Raw genomic sequence first — 20,142 nt, 5'->3', positions numbered from 1 at the left:
TTTAAAATACTACTTGATCTTCCATGGTGTTGCTAAAAAAAAATAAACAAATATTGAATACAATTTGGAATTCTGAAAAGTTCTAAATAATTACTTTGGATTGGTCTTCTTGATAGAAGACAAGAAAACATCCCAGTATTAATGGAAAATCAAGGGCCTATAGGGAGGGACGAAACAAAAAAAAAAGTCAACCCTATTATTAAAAAAAAACAGGAAAACGAAGTTGCATGGATTAGTTGGCTTGCAAGCTAGGATCTAATCAGGCTGCAGAGATAGCAAATGCACTTGGATTTCTTGGATTCTGGAGAGGTCTCAGAAGACTATAAGACCATAATTGTAACTCCACTTTTCAAAGAAAGGACGAAAGCGAAAACACGAACTAGAGACCAAATTATCCGAATATCTATCAATGTGTAAGTGCTGGAATTCATTATTGTCGGAGTTTTGTGCTGTTCTCTATCTACATTGTATCCTGTGTTGCGCATTTATTATGTTAATTATGGTAGTTAGTTACATGGGTGGGGCGTGATAAAAATGAAGGGAATAAGTAATGTATTCACGCTTTGTTCTGGGCTGTTTGGTTCTGGGGACTGCCGGGTGTCATATCTTTTGTTGACTGCTTAATTTTGTTTAATTTACATTTAATTGCATCGCTTCAAGGTTGTTTGTTTTGCTAGTTGCTAATTAAGGATTGAATACATTTCTTCGACTTCATGGGAAATTATAATTTGATTGATCGGAGGACAGGTCAGACAAGACAACTCCCTGTGTGGTCACTGGCAGTGGTATTGGTTTATTAGAATATCTGCTTCAATTATTAGGAGATAAAATCAGGACATTGAGAATATCACAAGACAGCTAAGTAACATGATTTTATGAAAGGGAAGTTTGTGCCTGATAAATTAGCTGGAGTACTTTAAGGACATAAAGAATAGAATGGATATACGGAAGCCAGTAGATGTAATATGTTGGAATTTCCAGACGGCGTTTGGTAAGATACCACATAAAAGATTACTACAGAAGAATGCTTGTAATTGCAAGTAATATATTAGTACAGACAGAGCAGCAGTGAACAGAGAAGGTGAGTCAGGAAAATGGGTGATTTTTGGATTGGGAATCAGCTTCAAGTGATACGGGGGGAAAATAGGAAATAATAGAATTATTTAGCAGGTCAGGCTGCAATTGTGGGAAGTAAAACAGAGTTAGCATTTCAGGTCAAAGATCACAAATGTCCATGATCATGACCCTATAACGGAGTTAGCATTTCAGGTCAAAGTTGACTGATGTCCATGATCATAGACCGCAGATGCAAAGCGGATCACAGATGTTCATGAGCTTGGGCTGCAGATGCAATTCAATCGGATGGGCCAGATGGCCACTCTGTACTGTTCTTCAGTTTGAGTTATTGGATTGGTTAAGGGAGGGAAAGAGTTTAATCGCTTGAGTTTTTGTGGCAGGGTGGAGCCGAAATGACAGAAAAAAACAGATTCAATTGCTTTTAATAAATTGCTGAATAATTCTTTTTAATCCACCTATATGCAAAGAAAATCTAAAAATGAATGTATGTGATACAATATATAACATTGCTGTTTATTTAATCAATCAGCATTACATTTAGACATACTGATCACATCAATGCAGATAAAAAGATTAATTAGTGTATGGTAGCACAGGGTTAACATAGCACCACGTGAATCTTGCCTAAAACAATGTCATTACTTTGACAACTTAAATATGAAATGACAAGACATTTGGAAATATTTTAATTAGGAATGTGAACTGCATACACCGTTTAATAATATTGTATTGGAAACATCTGAACAACTGTCAGAGTCTGTTACTTTGCTCACAAAGATGTCCGTGCGCAGAAAGTTCAACATTAGATTATGATTATATAAAAATTCACATTAATACCACAATTTTAACCACAAAAAGGAAATAGCCAACATTTGTTTGATTTGCAAATGGGAACATATTGTGAATTTATTCTGAGTCACCAATTTCTGTCAAGTGCAGATAAACATTTGGGCATTTTTGGCCATGAATTTGTAACTAACTTGACTTTGAATGCAAAGTTGATTTGAATTGCTGCAGCATCTGCAATATCAGGGAATGAATTATACTTAAGAATGCTTTTTATAATTTTGATGATTTTACTGAGAAATTCATCCCCAGTTGGGAAAACTAAACACAACAGATAGCTGCAATAGCATGTTGTATCTTGACTCCGAAATCAATTACAGTGTGTTCATGGAATCAATGAGGCTGACACTTTTGTATAGTGCTACCAACTGGCAATCAATTTTTTCGCTTTTATTTGAGTGATTTACTTGCTGCTACAACACACACACACACACACACACACACACACACACACACACACACACACACACACACACACACACACACACACACACACACACACACACACACACAGTCTTTTGAAGACACTGGCCTGCAGTTACACACTGACTTTGGTTCCTTGCGGAAATGGGACCCGCTGTCAGAGCATCATGACTGGCTGCTTTTCGATATGCCAAGGATACGGCCTGGAAGACCAGCGTGCTGGATTTTCGTGGCTGGGGAGGCAGGCAGATTTGAGATCGGTGCTGCCACCTGGTGTGTCGTGGGAGTACACGGAAGATCGAAAGCAGCGAGCTGGCTGTGTGCCCAGAGACCCGAGTTCTTTGGGCACACAGCTCGGAAAAAGCGACACAACGGACTTCTAACACAATTGATCAGCAAGTTGTTTTGTTATGCCTCTTCTCTCACTGTGAAATGGGGACACCTCATTTTCCCTTATTAGGGGGAGAGAGAGCCTGAAGTATGTCGAACTACTGGGTGAACGAGTAGTCTTTGGGTCCTGCAAGTCTGTGTATTTATTGATGCTTTGCTGCATGGTTGAGTGCTTAGTGGAGAGTGCAAATGCTTTTTTGCTAGTTGGGGAGAGGGCTCATTGCCTTGCTGCTACTTAAGTGTGGGGGGGGAGTTGGGGGTGCTTTGGAGTGCCAATATGTAACTGCTACTCATTTTTTGGGGATGTTTGCAAAGAAAAAGGATTTCAGGATGTATACTGCATACATCTGACATAAAATGTACCTATTCTCTCTCTCTCTCTCTCTCTCTCTCTCTCTCTCTCTCAAACACACTCACACTCACCACCCACCCCCAGGGTGCCTAAGACTTTTGCACAATACTGTAGTGATTTTATGTGTTGCTGTGTCCTGCTGCCACAAAAAAAATATTCATGACATATGTGAGTGATGATAAACCTGATACTGATGTGGGTCTCTATTGTGAAGTGACAGTAGGAAAGGGACAGGGAGAAGAATCATGGTTGGGAAAAGGGGAAGGGTGAGCACTGGAGAGACCATCTGTAATGATCAATAAACCAATTGTTTTGAATCAAATGACTGTGCCTGGTGTCTTCGGGCTTGGTGTGTCTGCACCCACACCACCCTTCTCTGCCACCTGACCCACACCCCTCACACAACACTCGTCATTCCCAACATCCTTTGTAAATCCTGCCAGATTTACAAACTCGTTATTCGGACAATGTTGCCAAATACAGTACAGTGCAAAAGTCTTTGGTCTATATCTGGCTAAGACTTTTGCACAGTACTGTATAGGTTTATAAGCAGATCCAAGAACTTCAAGTTTTTTTGCGCTCTTGCTTATAAATACAAAAGAGGTGGTGAAATTAATCTAATCTCCTTGATTGGAGACATGCACCTAAGATAGCTCAATTCAGTCAGCACCCATTTTGATTTGTACTTTATTTCTAGGTGGCCAAGATTCCTTCCTGACTAAAGCTAGTCGATGCAAATTTGGATCTTAAGATATCATTCAGACCCAGTGAAAATTTTAAAAATGTAGGGCACTTGTATTTAACTGCACAGCTTTGAGCTGAGCAAAGCCACTTGGCCAACAAGCTAAAAGGAGGTCCCACCTATCTTTAAAATAGTCCTACTCAAAGTGATAACATGTATCCAGCCAATCACCTACCTGGCACAAGATCTGGGGCAACAGGTTCAGGAACAATTATTACTCTTGAACTATCAGGCTCCAGAACTAGGGTAGATTACTTCACTCACCTCAACACTGGACTGATTCCACAACCAGGAATTGGTCTGCAACTCCTGTTCTTAATATTATTTATTACTTTTTTTTTTGTATTGCACAACTCGTCTTCTTTTACAAATTAGTTGTTTGTCACACTTTGTGTGTGGTTTTATTTCATTGATTCTGTTGTATTTCTTTGCATCTTCTGTGAATCTCCAGCAGAAAATGAATCTCAGGGTAGTGTAGGGTGATGTATGGTATATGAACTTTGATAATAAATCTACTTTAAACTTTGAACTTTAAATGGCACAAAATAGATGGATACAAATTACTTCCATACTTCATACTTTCAAAGTTTTACTTGCCAAAGGTGGTATTCTATTGTAAAAGCTTACCTCAGCATAATTTTCCGACACCAAAATAAATCCATTATTATCTATGAGGTAACAATTTATTATCTGCAAACATAAGATATTGAAATATTTGTAACATATTGTCAAAAAGAAGCAATTTTGCATTAAGGTATCATAATTTCACAATCTGAGATAAAGCTACAATTGATAATGAAATTATTATCAAAATAAAGTGAATTACTTTATATGTTATTAAACACTTATTCACCAAAACGTTTAGTCTAGTAATGGGACTGTGCCTGTAAAGATCCTGTTGCAGTGTGTGCTGCACAAGTCTAACAAACTGGTCTGCTGGCCTCATTAGGAAAGTTCCCCAAACCATATGTCTGTTAAGTGGGTGCGACATGATCTGATTTCTAGGCCCATATACTTTAAGTATAGGCTGGCGAGGCCAGCTAATGTGCTTACCTCATCATCACAGCTAATACTGCATTTTCCATCCAGTGAAGCACACTGTAACAGAAGATAACACCGTAAACACTCAGAATAAATAACAGCATGCCCCATAAGTTATCATTTAAATATGTTTAAAAATTGCTCATCAGAAAGCTGGCAAGTTCCAGTTCAAACATGTCACTACTCATTTTAAAAGAGCAGGTTGAATGCAGAACTGGACTTAGAAGATACCTTCATGTTGCCAGGAGTGCTGGCACCAATGCCAAGACTGGCTTCATTCTCTCCACTAAACGGGCTGGGATTAATTGCCAGAGGCTGATAAGACTAAGCAGGTATAAGTGGTCCCAACTATTTGCAAGACACTCCTACACTGGTACTTTGCAAGATTTTTATTTCAATACTAAACAGCAATATTTACCATTTTTCCCCCACATCAAATTAATTCATTGCTTGTGAAGAAACTTGAGCTGTGCCTGAGATACAAAGTACAACACAAAATGAACTTTCTCCATCTTACAAAGAAACAAAATAAGTTTGCAGAATAAATAAGCATCTGTTTTCCATATTTTATCTTATGAAAAAATATTCACTGATAACATAAATCCCTATATAATTCTATAAAGGTACAGGATACAATTTGCAAGCAAAGCCTTTATTAACAGGGATATCCATATCACTATGCATAGTACCAGATTGAACCTATAGACTGGTTCAAGGCCAAGAAAATGGCTGGCCATGTTAACATGGAAACATTGCATTTTATTGCTGAAAAAATTCTGTTCATTCAAATAATAAAGTAATTCAAATGACAAAAATAACTTTTATACAATGATAAAACACGCATTTTATGCATTCCTGCTGGTTTCCCACTTCCTTTCCTTTCTATGAACCAGAAAGCATCTAATGGGTATCCAAAGAGCTTTCAATCAAGTCTGTGAATACTTCAAATAAGTGTTTGATTTAGCCTTGACATGCACAGATGTTTACTTTGAACATGGATGGTCAGCAAAAACACATTTAGGAAATTGGATTGATGCTGTGGCCAAATGTACAAATTCTGCCATTGCCTGAGATCAGTTTTAGCTTTGAATCAAGTTCTTCTGCATTTTCTGCTGGATAAACTTAATAAGCCACAAGACTGAGTTGCATTAGGCAACCTATAAATTAGGCTGTTTGCCTATAGTGCTAATACCTGCCTTCAGAGTGCAGTTGAGGTACGTCATAATACTAATCAGTGTGCAATGTTGATCTGGCACTAGTGCTATCCAGCAACGTGCAACCCAATGCCTTCTTGTAACCTTGTACAGCTGAGCAAATACTAAGCAGCAGGCAAGATCCCCACCCATTACAATTTAAAGGGATCATAAACGGGCTGTAGGTTACATGCTGCTTGATTTCTTCTGCTATTACAATCCTATAAAGACTTGGGCCTTTCCAGAATCAAAGGGAAGGCAAGAACAAGGGTATGATTCAAAAGGAGGGGTGTGTCAGTGTTGGACCAACTTCAGGTTCCTGTGGAAAGCAGTCTTTCCCAGACATGGTTGCATTAGCGTTGTTAGCCTTCACAGACAAAAAGAGGGATGAACAGAGGATCATTTGGACAACCATTATAGCTATGTCAGGTTGCTGTCTATTGATTACAGCTCATCGTCCAGTGCCGTCATCCCCTCAGTATCAATTAGCAAGCTTCAAAACCTGGGCCTCTGTAAATGCCTCTGCAGCTGGATCCCTGACTTCTTCATTGGAAGACCCACTGACTGTGGATAAGAAATAACATCTTTTTTTCGCTGACAGTCAAAATGGGCGAACCTCAAGGATGCAATGCTGAGCCCACTGGTTTACTCTCTCTACATTGATGACTCCATGGCTAGGCACAACTTAAACACCATCAATAAATTTGCAGATGACACCAGTATTGTTGGTAAAATCTCAGAAGACAACAAGAAGGCACACAGGAATGAAATAAATTGGCTGATTGAGTGGTGTTGCAACAACTTTGCACTCAATGTCTGCAAGATCAAGGAATTGATCGTGGACTTTAGGAAGGGGAAATCAGAATGACATATAGCGATCTTCATTGAGGAGTCAGCATTGGAAAGAATAAGCAGCTTCAAGTTCCTGGGTGTCAACATCTCAGAAGATCTATCTTGGACACAACATACTGAACCAAGTATGAAGAAGACACGCCGGTGGCTATATTTCATTGGGAGTCTAAGGAGATTTGTTATGTCACCTAGGAGTCTAGCAAATTTCTACAGATGTATCGTAGAGCATCTGACCAGCTGCACCACCATCTTGCATGGAAGGCACAAGTGCACAGGACTGGAAAACACTGAGGAGGGTTGTAGACTCAGCTAGCTTCATCATGTACACTAAACCTCCTCAACATCAAGGACATCTTCAAAATGCAATGCTTCGCGAAGACAGCATCCATCATGAAGGAACCTGACCTCACAGGACACACCTTCTTCTCATTATTACCAGCAGGGTAGAGGAGCCTAAAAAAAGCACACCCAAATTTCAGGAACAGCTTCTTCCCCTCTATCAGATTTCTCCACTGATCATGAACACTACCCATTTTTTGTTGTGCTGGAACTCCTGTTGCTTGTGATATATATTAACAACTTGTATTTAACTGTTGGAAAAATTACTAGTAATTTTGCAAATGACATTAAAGTTAATGGCATTGTAGACAGCAAGGAAGGTTGAGTAAGTTTACAGCAGCACTTGGATCAGATAGAAAGTTGGGTGGTCTGTTGGCAGATGGAATTTAATCCTGACATGCATGTGGTGATACAATCTGGGAAGTCAAATGGCACAGGAACAATGTGCTTTTGTTGAAGGTGCAGAGGAGATTCACTAGGATGTTCCCAGGATCATCAGACTTTAGTTCTGGGGAAATATTGAATAGACTGGGCTTGATTTCCCTGGGGCAAAGGAGGGTTAGGGTGACCTGAGGTATTTAAAATTATAAGTGGCATGGGTAAGACTAGCAGGCAATGGATGGAACAAGATGAAAGAGATGATGGTAGATGAAGCCAACTGAGGTAGAGGGAGGGATAAAATCAGAAGGCAGTGGATGTGGGTAGAGACAGATAAGGAGAGAGAAAAACATGAGAATGAGAAGAGGGTGGAGGTAGAGACAGAGATTGGAAGGTGATGTGGAAACAAGAGGCTGTAGATTTTGGAATCTGTTAAGGAAAGTGATGCGTCGAGCCAGATAAGGCAAGGGTGATGGACAAACGGAACTATCTGGGGACTAGATAGGAGACCATAAAGTGTAGTGTTTGGGTGATAGGTAGATGGAACCAGCTGGAAGTATACTTCTCACTGACCTGTTGAACAATAAAAAGTTTGGATAAATTTGCAATTCTCTGAATGCTACTGTCAAATATAACTATTTAAAATTCTAATGTTGAATTTCCACAAATTTTCATGTCAAATCCCTATCAGATTTCAGTTTCTAAACTGAACATAATGTTATACAATAGTTTTGGTTTAGGCGTATCTTGTATGCCTTACACTTATTGTATCATAAAGTGCTGAGCTCTACTTTAATTTGGCAGTTTATTTTAGGCTTTGCTCTGCTTCTGGTGGACATAATCCTGAATACCTTTGGATTTCACACTTAAAATTATGATTTTTACACTTGTGTTTCCTTCCTTTAAAGGAAATAGCGTATATCATTTGAAAGCTTCTTATTACCTTCACTGTACACGTCAGCAAGAATTTTTAAAAAAAAGGAGTCCTTGAAAATATCAAAAGCTGCTCTAGTTGAGTTTAAAATTGCTGGAAATGTGATTTTTAGCTGAAACAGCTATTGATCTTATCGAAGCTACAGTAGAGTTATGGTAGGAGTGTAATCCATAATTACTTGTTATTGAAGCAGCCAATCATTGTAGACTTTCCTGAAATGAAATGCAATTGATTTTGGTACAAACTGATTAATTCTTGCAGGCAACACAGAGAAAAACATAAGTCATCAAAAACAGAAGTTAGAACAACTGAAAATTGCCTTTCTAGTTTTTGAGAAGCTGATCAATAATTTGGATACTTAATACAAGTTTTTAAAGTTTCTATATATGGAAAGAAGGCTTGACAACGGCATATTTCCTTGGTTGATAATAAAATAGCTGCCTCTGCTAATGCACCACAATAAGGTACTTCACAATAATTAGTTTGTACCTTATTCAGTAAATCATGCGGTTCTTAACTCCCAAATGATCCAGGAGTGACACAGTTAATATGAGGAGTGTGTGATAGCTGTTGGCCTGTACTCACTGGAGTTTAGAAGAATGAGCAGTTATCTCATAGAAATCTATCGAACATTGAAGGGTTGAGATAGAGTGAAAATGGAAGGATGTTTCACATTGTGGGGGAATCTAGGACCAGAGGGCGCAGCCTCAAAATAGAAGAATGTCCCTTTTGAACAGAGATGAAGAGGAATTTCTTTAGCCAGAGGAGGTGGAATTCATTGCCATAGACGGCAGTGGAAGCCTAGTCATTGAGTATATTTTAAACAGAGAGGTTGTTAGGCTCTTGATTTGTAATGGCGTCAAAAGTTATGGGGAGAAGGCAGGAGAATGGGGTTGAGAAGGATAATAAATCAGCCATGGTAGAACAGCAGAGAAAACTTGATGGGCCAGATGGGCTAATTCTGCTCCTAACAATACACTCCAAATTCTGGAAATCCAGCAGGCCAGGCAACATTTATGGAAAAGAGTAAATGGTCACTGTTTCAGGCCAAGCCTTTAATCAGCACTGGAGAAAAAAGATGAGAAGTAAGAGTAAGAAGGTGGGGGGGGGGCAGGGAGGAAGTAGGGGATAGGTGAAACCATGAGGGGAAGGGTGAAGTAAAGAGGTGGGGAGTCGATTGGTTGGCTGAAGAAGGGGAAATCTGATAGAAGCGGATGGAAGGCCATGGAAGAAAGGGAAGAGTGAGGAACAACAGTGGGAGGTGATTGGCAAGTGAAGAGATAAGGTGAGAGAGGGAACTGGGAATGGGGACTGGTGAAGGAGAGGGGGGCCCATTACTGGAAGTTCGAGAAATCAATGTTCATGCCATCAGATTGGAAGCTACCCAGACGGAATATAGGTGTGGCCCCATTGCAACAGTAGAGGTGGCCATGTACTGACATGTCGACATGGAAATGGGAAGTAGATTTAAAATGGGTGTCCACTGGGTGATTCCATTTTTTTCTGGTGGATGGAGTGTAGGTGCTTGGCAAAGAGGTCTCTCAATCTACATCGGGTCTCACAGATATACAGGAAGTCACACCAGGAGCAACGCAGTATACGACCCCAACAGACTTACAGGTGAAGTGTGGCCTCATCTGGAAGGACTGTTTGAGCCCTGAATAGTAGTGAGGGAGAAGGTGTAGGGGCAGGTGTAGCACTTGTTCTGCTTGCAAGGAGAAGTGCCGGGAGGGAGCCCAGTGGGGAGGGAGAAATGGCCAAAGGAGTGATCCCTGCAGAAAGCAGAAAGTGGGAGGGGGGAAGAAGGGAAAGATGTGCTTGGTAGTGGGATTCTGTTGGAGATGCCAGATGTTATGGAGAATTATGTGCTGGATATGGAGGCTGGTGGGGTGGTAGGTGAGGACAAGAGGATCCCTATCCTTGGTGAGGTGGCAGGAGGTTGGGGTAAGGGCAGATGTGCGCGAAGTGGAAGAGATGGTGAGGATAGCATTGCTGGTGGAGGAAGGAAAGCTCCTTTCTTTGAAGAAGGAGGACATTTCCTTGGTTCTGAAATGAAAAGCCTCATCCTGAGAGCAGATGCAGCAGAGGAATTGAGAGAAGGTGATGGCATTTTTACAAGTAACAGGATGGGAAAAGGTATAGTCCAGGTAGCTGTGAGAGCCAGTGGGTTTATAAAAGATATCAGTAAATAAGCTGTTCCCAGATATAGAGACAGAGAGATTGAGAAAGGGGAGGGTGGTGTCAGAAATGGACCAGGTAAATTTGAGGGAAGGGCAGAAGTTGGAGGCAAATTTGATGAAGTTGATAAATTCTACATGGGTGCAGGAAGCAGCACCAATGCAGTCGGTGGAAAAGTTGGAGAGTGAATCCAGTGTAGGCTAGGAACATAGACTGTTTCACAAAGCCGACAAAATGGCAGGCACACCCATGTGAGCGCCCATGGCTACACCTTTTGTTTGAAGGAAGTGGGAGGAAGCAAAGGAGAAATTATTGAAGGTGAGGACCAGCTCCAAATTCTGCTCCTATTATTCTTATGGTTTTATGGTCTTCTTCTGTTCTGAGATTCAAAAAAATTGATTATTTCTTTAAAAGGGGACTGATGCATTCTTTACAAAAAATGACACAAACTTATTTTATTGTGCAACATGTGACATATTTCAAAAGATTAGCTTGAAGTTGAACAGATTGATTTTAGGGGATTTCGGTACCCAGAATTTATTCAAAGTTGTCTTTGATATTACAGTCACAAATGATTTTAACCGATGAGATCTGACAACATTATAAGGATAAAAGTGTCGTTTTTAACACAGTTAGAACATTAAAGCTGGTGATAGCAAACAGCTCACCTGACGGCTTGCGGTCCAGAACTTCTTTTGGAAAAACTCCAGCTTCATTTGAATACCCACAGCTGGCAAAGAACAGAACAAAATTTTTCAGATATCCTTAACAATCACTTCTATTAATATAGTTTAGGAATCCATGTTCAACTTTGAAAAGATTGCTTGGGACAAAACTGGTTGGGAGTGAATGCATCAAGTATTTTACTGATATATCTTGACTATTTTTCATTGCAGCAAAAATGTGATCATTTCCATGGCCTGCTTCATGATACTGAGGCCCATATTAAGTATATTCATAGATTTTAGAATTAGATTCCAATTTGGTGCCCTATTGCAATGTGTACTGCATCTTAACAAGATTTCCAGGTATGTTATCCGGAAGCAAGACTTGTCCATGGATTGCAACAGATATTCACACTCCTTCCAACTCTCCAATAAACAATAAATAAACACAAGGGATTCTGGAAATCCAGAGCAACACATACAAAATGCTAGAGGAACTCAGCAGGTCAGACAGTATCTATGGAGAGGAATAAACAGTTGACGTTTCCAGCCAAGACCCTTCATCAGGCTGTTACTAAGTATGTCCTTAGGTTTTTACAATTAGATTCCAGTTGGGTGTCCTGATGAATTCTGTATTGGATACTGACCTATATTGTATCTTAACAAGATAATCCCAATAAACAAGATGTCAGAAATTTGGGGGCTTTCATTTGAATGGTATCCTGGATCCTCTTTAGAGCCAAATATATTTTTTGTAGTTTCTACAAAGACATTTACCAACAGTTTTTTTTGAGACACAAGTATAGGAGCCTTCTTTCAAAACTAAATGAAGATTACCATTCACATCCTTGCCATCAGAGCAAGTTAAAATTATTCATTTCCAGTCTTTGCAGTGAGTCTCCACACTGATCAGTCTTCAGGCCTTTGTTCTGCTAAACTGACGGTCAATATTCCGGTCATAAATATAGACTCCTATCTGTTCTCTATATTTCTGAACATATGAGGGGTGACTGATAAGTTTGTGGCCTATGGTAGAAGGAGTCAATTTTAGAAAACCTAGCCCATTTGTTTTTCAACATAGTCCCCTCCTACATGTACACACTTAATCCAGTGGTCGTGGAGCATACGGATCCCTTTTTTGTAGAAGTGGTCCACAGCAGGGGTGATTGATAAGTCCGAGGCCTAAGGTGGAAGATGAGTTATTAACCAAACTTTCTGCATTTTTACTCAAAGAGTTGAACTGCATGTGCACGTAACGAGAGCGTCTTAGACCTCCAGGCAGTCCAGAGCAGTGGTGATTGATAAGTTTGTGGCCTAAGGTAGAAGGAGATGAGTTATACAGTTCTTGTTACATGCATGTGCAGTTCAACTCTGTGAAAATGTAGGAAGTTTGAAGTTTCTCCTCACCTCCTTCTACTTTAGGCCACAAACTTATCAATCACCCCTGCTGTGGACCACTTCTGGAGGTCCAAGACGCCGACTTCTACAAAGAAGGGATCTGTAGGCTCCACAACCGCAAGACTAAGTGTGTAAATGTAGGAAAAATAAATCTGCTAGGTTTTCTAAAATCGACTTCTTCTACCTTAGGCCACGAACTTATCAATCACCCCCCCCCCCCCCACCCCCAGAGTTCTTAGAAGCATGCAGTATTTTAGGACATATTCTTTAAACGAGCTTCTCAAAGACTTCCTAAGTTTTGAAGAAAGTGGAAAGATCTAAACATAATTTTTGGGAATACAGTATTTTGAAGGTTATGTGAAAAAGAATTGGGGCTTCTTCAGCTTTTCAAATATTCCTTCTCCTCCTAATAAAATCAATTCATACTGAAGTTTTCAGATCATGTCCAAGTATATGATCAAAGATTGTCAGATATCTATATTAATTGCAAATCTCACAAGGAGAGGATGCAAATTAGCAAGAGCCAATACAATATCAATATCATTATCAGGTAGTCCAGGTACTGCTGCCAAGATGTTTTGAGCAAATACTTATAAATAAACTTCTAAACCTCTTGTCATCTCCCTTATGGAAATGTTGAACTAATTGCAAAGTTGCTCTAACAACCCCTGCCCAATCCTGATGTAAATTCATTGTAAAAAAAAAATCACCCACCCATTGCTACCTATATAATGGAACTGCACAACAGTCATTGAAGTATAAGGTCAAGGGTTCAGGAATTATTTTATATATTTTGTAACAGTAGAAAATCTATATGATGGCAAAACCTGTCACAGAATTCCTGTCAATCCCCATCTTTTATAAACTTCATGCTCAATTCTAAATGAAAGTTGTTTTGTAAGCTTGTCACAACATGATTACATGCTTCTGTCAGTGGGAATACTAGAGATTTTAAAAATCGATTTACATACATAGTTTATATTGGTTCCATTATATATGTGACAATACATATTTATATTTCATTATAAATGTGACAATATGAATTCACATGCAAGTGCAGAATAAGGATAAACTGAATCAATCTAACACCTTGACAAAACCAGACCTTCTGGCACCCACCCTCAATCCTACCTAATGTGATTGATTGATTGATAGAAAAAAGTTCTAAAGATGTATTACCCTTGGATGACATGTTAGATCTTCCAATTACTTCAAACCCACCAAGATGTTTCCGACCCTGGTGTGCACTTCCTCTAGTGTAATACATTTCAAAAATTCAGATCTTTTGTTTTTGGTTTTTCACCCAAGGATGAAGCCAGGATAAAAACAAAACAAAATTTTATTTCATGCCTCTCACAGAGATGAACTTATTGTAAATTAAGAAAACTTCTTAGTTTACAAATTACTATCAGCAGTGATAAGGTATGATATTTAACTTGAGATTTCCTTGTACAATGTTTAAGCGGTGGTATTTATTTACGTGGGTTAATATCAAATTAAAATAAGATATAATCTATTGGCAATGTTTGCAGTTTTTGTTTTTAAGAGGTCATACTTCTCTGCTTAATACAAATGCCAAAACCACACTAATGTTATAAGGGTCTTCAATGAAAGGATTTTTTGTTTGAATGCCTTTGATTATATCCATGCTGTGGAATTGGAATGTCAACCACTCCTTGGGTACATGGACATGTAATAAGATCCAACACCACTCTCCAAAACACTGATAACAGCTTCTATTAGCACCATTCAATCAGCACCAGTACAGTTCCAAAGCCTGTGCTTTTACAAGCTTTTCATTTCCTCAGTACATCTTATGGAATGGAGCCTGGTGAGTTCAGAAAGAACGTATTAGCTGACCATGGCATTTGACACATTGTGCTTCCATCCCCCCGGGCCAAAATTAGACAGGACAAAGGTAACGCAAAGGTAAGGCTACATATCTAGAGTGACAGAAGGAAGATGTATGGTGTTGTTAGTAAAAAGAATATAGTCAAAATGAATAACATGAAACAAAGTTCAATTGCATCAGGCTGCATTTGAAATTAATTTCAGGAAAGTATTTTTTACAGCTGCAATTATTTTTTATTTATTTAGTTATACAGTTTATAGTAGGTCTTTCCAGTCCTTCAGGCCACACTGCCCCTGCAACTCCTCAACCACAATTAACCCTAGTCCAATCATGGGACAATTTACGATGCCAATTAACCTACCAGGCACATCTTTAGACAGTGGGAGGAAACCCCCACGCATCCCATGGAGAGAATGGACAGAGACTCCTTACAGAATGGCACTGGAGCTGAACTCCAACAACACCCTGAGCTGTAATAGGGTCACGCTAACCACTACACTATCGTGGAATTATTTGTATAAAATTGTTTATCACCAATCCATATAAGGTAACCTTGTAATAGCCAAATATGACTTTACTTGAGCAATAAATATTAGACAGGATGCCTCCTCAAGCCTTGTACAATACTCCAATGGAAAATCGCATGGAATCTTCCACATACATTTGAGGTGGAAACTCATTTAAAAGGTGAGTTCTCTCACAGTGATCAATATTCTCCAATATTTCTTCTGTGCATGTTTGTCCTTGATTATATGCTCAAATGATTGCATTGCAGCTCAATCCTGTGGCCCTGGGTTGGAAGTAGAATTCACTATCATACTCCAGCATGGACTGAAGATAACAATCATGCACCGGCCCATCTAAACTTTATTCACTGTAAACAATTATATCTGAGGAATGAAGTTTGTAACAACATAATGGGAGCTTCCATTCTATGAGAACTTATAAACAGAGTTCTTACATCATAATTCGCTTTATTGTTGGCTTTTTGTTTTATATTTGTATTCATTTGAAAACTCTAAATAAAAAAATAAATTTCCTATTCTTTATCAAAATCACATAATTCAAAATTTGTTCCAATCAATTACAGAACAGTATATTAAAATGTTACTGCAGAACTAAAATTGTGATATTTATAGATGGTCTAACATCATCAATCAATAATATCTGTAAGACTTGGATTAGAGGCGCATGTCATCAAGGAGTAAAATAGAGGAAAATAATGTTGAGCTACGCTCTCCAAACATTTTCATTATCGAAGATGCTTGCTTTCTATCTCATCGGGAATACATGGGGATCTGTATAAAAAGGGACTATCCAACCGGCCACCTTGCCAACCAAGTGAGGAAGGTGAAAGGCCTTAGACAAAAATATTATGCACCAAGAAGTTTCACCAGGGAATCCCATTAACTACATCCTAAAGTGTTCTAATTACAATGAGTAATTAGCTCTGATTTGTCCTGAGTGCTATTCAATTTAGTGTTAAAAATCCATTTCAAATGTTGATATGCCTCTAAATACACCCAAAGGATTACAAAAAATCTAACACACAATTTCACTGGCAATATGTTTACAATAATCTGAATAAATGGCGTTGTTGTAAAATTCATACAGTCACGTGCAAGTTGTTTTCACGCTTATACAATCTGCAGTGTTTGCTGACAGACAAATATTTCTAGCATTGAAATCATGGATGGTTTACCCATGTGCAGGATTCTACTTATAGCAAGAACATGAGATGAGCAGCTGCAAACCAGACAAGGCGAGTGATACACAAGAAACCTGGAGCTGTGCCTGCTGTAAACAGCGATGCAGCTTTCATGGCAGTTGGAAAAGAAGAACAAAGAGCTGAGTAAATACCCTGACATCAGAAAGCAGGACACTGAAACGCAAACATAAAATTTGCTTATTAAAAACATATATTGGAAACATAACTGAAGAGATGTCTGAATTTATGTTATGCAGTTCACAAAATCTTAGAAATGTGACTTTACAATATTAATTCTGTAATGATACTTAGATATTCAAAAACATAAACAACTAAACACAAGAAGGGTTTAATCAAACAGTTCTGTGTCTGATTTCTGAATGAGGCGACGTGTAACCAGAAGGAGCTGATGCGACTGGGAATGGACCCAACACCATTAATCTCTTTGTTCCTTCAGAAAGGATAGATTGGCAGTCATTGGCAAGCACTCTGCAGTCCAGAAAATACACGTTATATAATATCACAGGCGAGATTCTGTCTCTAGTAATTTTTGAAATGGTGATTATTTAATTGCATTTTTTAGCGAATGCTGAGCTCTATTATAAAATACTAGTGTCTTTGTAAGTACACCTAAGGAAACTAAAAAACTGAGGGAAATGCCTAATACAAGGGGGCACAGTTTTAAGATGATTGGAGGATGTCAGAAGTATGTTCGTTACACAGAGAGTGGTGGTACATGAAATGACAGGCCAGGGCTGGTAGTAGAGGCAGATACATCAGGGCCATTTAAGAAACTCTTAGACAAGTACATGGATAAAGGGAAAATGGAAGGCTACGTAGGAGGAAAGAGTTAGATTGATCATAGAGTAGGTTAAAAAGTCGGTACAATATTGTGGGCCAAAGGACCTGTACTGTGCTGAAATGTTCTATGTCCTATGTTATATCACACAGCTTCATAGGTAATAATACTGTTAAAGAAATGTACAAAAGGAATCATTGTCCAAGGCTGAGAGGCTAATCAGAAGATCACACTCACAAGGAAGGTATCTTATGTTTGGGAAATGACTATCCGGTTTCTGGAATAGTGCTACAAGTAACCACTCTGGTACATTGTCCTCAATAAGAAGTTATGCCATCACTAGCGTTGGCTCGTCAGAACCAGGCATATAGATTTATTGGAGTAATTTGTAAAAAATACTCAGTGTGAACCAAAAGAAATGAAATAGATAATGCAGGAAATAATCTGCAGGTCAGGCAGCATCTATATAGAGAGAACAAGAGTTAATATTTCAGCTTGATCCCCTTTCAGTGAAATCAAAACATTTATTGTGCTCCTCTCTCCCCAGGTAGTGCTGAACCTTGCTGAGCATCTCTTGCACTTTCAAGAGCAAACACGAGGAAATCTGCAGATGCTGGAAATTCAAACAACACACACAAAATGCTGGTGGAACACAGCAGGCCAGGCAGCATCTATAGGAGAAGCACTGTCGACGTTTCGGGCTGAGACCCTTCGTCAGGACTAACTGAAAGGAAAGATAGTAAGAGATTTGAAAGTAGTGGGGGGAGGGGGAAATGCCAAATGATAGGAGAAGACCGGAGGGGGTGGGTTGAAGCTAAGAGCTGAAAAGGTGATTGGCGAAAGTGATACAGAGCTGGAGAAGGGAAAGGATCATGGGACAGCAAGGCCTTGGGAGAAAGAAGGGGGGGGAAGCACCAGAGGGAGATGGAGAACAGGCAAACAACTAAATATGTCAGGGATGGGGTAAGAAAGGGAGGAGGAGCATTAACGGAAGTTAGAGAAGTCAATGTTCATGGAATCAGGTTGGAGGCTACCCAGCCAGTATATAAGGTGTTGTTCCTCCAACCTGAGTTCGGATTCATTTTGACAATAGAGGAGGCCATGGATAGACGTATCAGAATGGGAATGGGACGTGGAATTAAACTGTGTGGCCACTGGGAGATTCTGCTTTCTCTGGCGGACTGAGCCTATGTGTTCAGCGAAATGGTCTCCCAGTCTGCATCGGGTCTCACCAATATATAAAAGGCCACACCAGGAGCACCGGACTCAGTATACCACACCAGCCGACTCAAAGGTGAAGTGTCGCCTCACCTGGAAGGACTGTCTGGGGCTCTGAATGGTGGTGAGGGAGGAAGTGTAAGGGCAGGTGTAGCACTTGCTCCGTTTACAAGGATAAGTGCCAGGAGGGAGATCGGTGGGAAGACCGTTTTGCTGAACACCTACGCTCTGCCTGACAGAGAAAGCAGAATCTCCCAGTGGCCACACATTTTAATTCCACATCCCATTCCCATTCTGATATGTCTATCCATGGCCTCCTCTACTGTCAAAATGAATCCAAACTCAGGTTGGAGAAACAACACCTTATATACTGGCTGGGTAGCCTCCAACCTGATGGCATGAACATTGACTTCTCTAACTTCCATTAATGCCCCTCTTCCCCTTCTTACCCCATCCCTGACATATTTAGTTGTTTACCTGTTCTCCATCCCCCTCTGGTGCTCCCCCCCCCCTTTCTTTCTCCCGAGGCCTGCCGTCCCATGATCCTTTCCCTTCTCCAGCTCTGTATCACTTTTGCCAATCACCTTTCCAGCTCTTAGATTCATCCCACCCCCTCCGGTCTTCTCCTATCATTTCGCATTTCCCCCTCCCCCCACTACTTTCAAATCTCTTATTATCTTTCCCTTCAGTTAGTCCTGACGAAGGGTCTCGGCCCAAAACGTTGACAGTGCTTCTCCTTATAGATGCTGCCTGGCCTGCTGTGTTCCACCAGCATTTTGTGTGTGTCTTGCACTTTCAGTTTTATTTCTAATTTGCAAAGCTCACTGTATTTTGCAAGAGGAATAAATAATCAACTCCTTCATGTCCCTGTTGAAATGCAATGACCAATTAAATATGCTTTTTTTTTCTTTTTTCTCCAATTGAAAATAAATTCAATCTCCCTTTCTAAAAATAAAGGTATAGAGTTATAAAAAAAAGAAAGATTTGCAATTGCAAATTTCTGAACTACAGCCCTCCACACAGCTTTAGAGCAATGACCTAATTCAGAACCCACTGAATCACGTGCTTTAGGGTGCAGAACACACCAAACAAGGCAGACGTGAAGGGCCAAATGGTCTGAATCCACTCCTATGTTCTAAGTCTTACGGTCAAACATAAATGGGATGTATAAGAGTGGTAAGAAATATTGGGATAATTTTTCTTAAAAATTTAACTTGAGCATCTCTAACTCTGTCTATACATCCCACTGCTTCAGTAAACCTGCCAGCATAATCAACAACTCCACCCACACCAGACATTGTGTTTTCTCCCTTCTCTCATTGGCAGAAGATACAAAAACCTGTAATTCCCTCTACTCCACTGTAACTCTGATATGTTGGATTTTAGCATCTCCTTCTCAAATTGCAGGGAAAATTCTGTCACATTATGATCACCCTTTCCTAAGGATTCCTTTACCTTAAGCTCCCTAATCAATTCTGGTTCATTACTCAACACCCAATCCAGAATAGCCTTTCTCCTATTGGGCTCAGCCACAAGCTGCTCTAAAAATCTATCTCAGAATCAGAGTCAGGTTCCATATCACTGGTATATATCATGAAACTTATTGCTATGTGGCAGCAATATATTGCAATAGCAGTGGGGTTGAGAGGGAAAGTGAATCACCCAGGATGAAGTGGTGAAGCATACTTGATGGGCTGACTGTGTTCATTCTGCTCCTAGATCTTATGGTCTTATTGTTTTATGGAGCTACTCCATAG

General features: G+C 39.7%; 1 protein-coding gene across 3 annotated transcripts in view; it reads right to left on the bottom strand.

Moving 5' to 3' along the window:
- Positions 1 to 20,142, bottom strand: part of cacna2d3a (calcium channel, voltage-dependent, alpha 2/delta subunit 3a) — an 893,404-nt gene that overhangs the window by 115,936 nt on the left and 757,326 nt on the right. For all 3 annotated transcript variants that reach the window (XM_059944148.1, XM_059944149.1, XM_059944150.1), the window contains 3 exons: positions 11,414 to 11,475; positions 4,884 to 4,928; positions 4,458 to 4,520 (listed from right to left, as the gene is read on the bottom strand). In XM_059944148.1, coding sequence (XP_059800131.1) covers positions 4,458 to 4,520; positions 4,884 to 4,928; positions 11,414 to 11,475 — 170 coding nt within the window. The remainder of the gene's footprint in view (positions 1 to 4,457; positions 4,521 to 4,883; positions 4,929 to 11,413; positions 11,476 to 20,142) is intronic.

The sequence above is a fragment of the Hypanus sabinus genome, chromosome 19 (genome assembly GCF_030144855.1).
Source record: "Hypanus sabinus isolate sHypSab1 chromosome 19, sHypSab1.hap1, whole genome shotgun sequence".
Taxonomy (NCBI): domain Eukaryota; kingdom Metazoa; phylum Chordata; class Chondrichthyes; order Myliobatiformes; family Dasyatidae; genus Hypanus; species Hypanus sabinus.
Note: the sequence above shows the minus strand (reverse complement) of the source record. Positions and strands in the feature narration are given on the sequence as shown.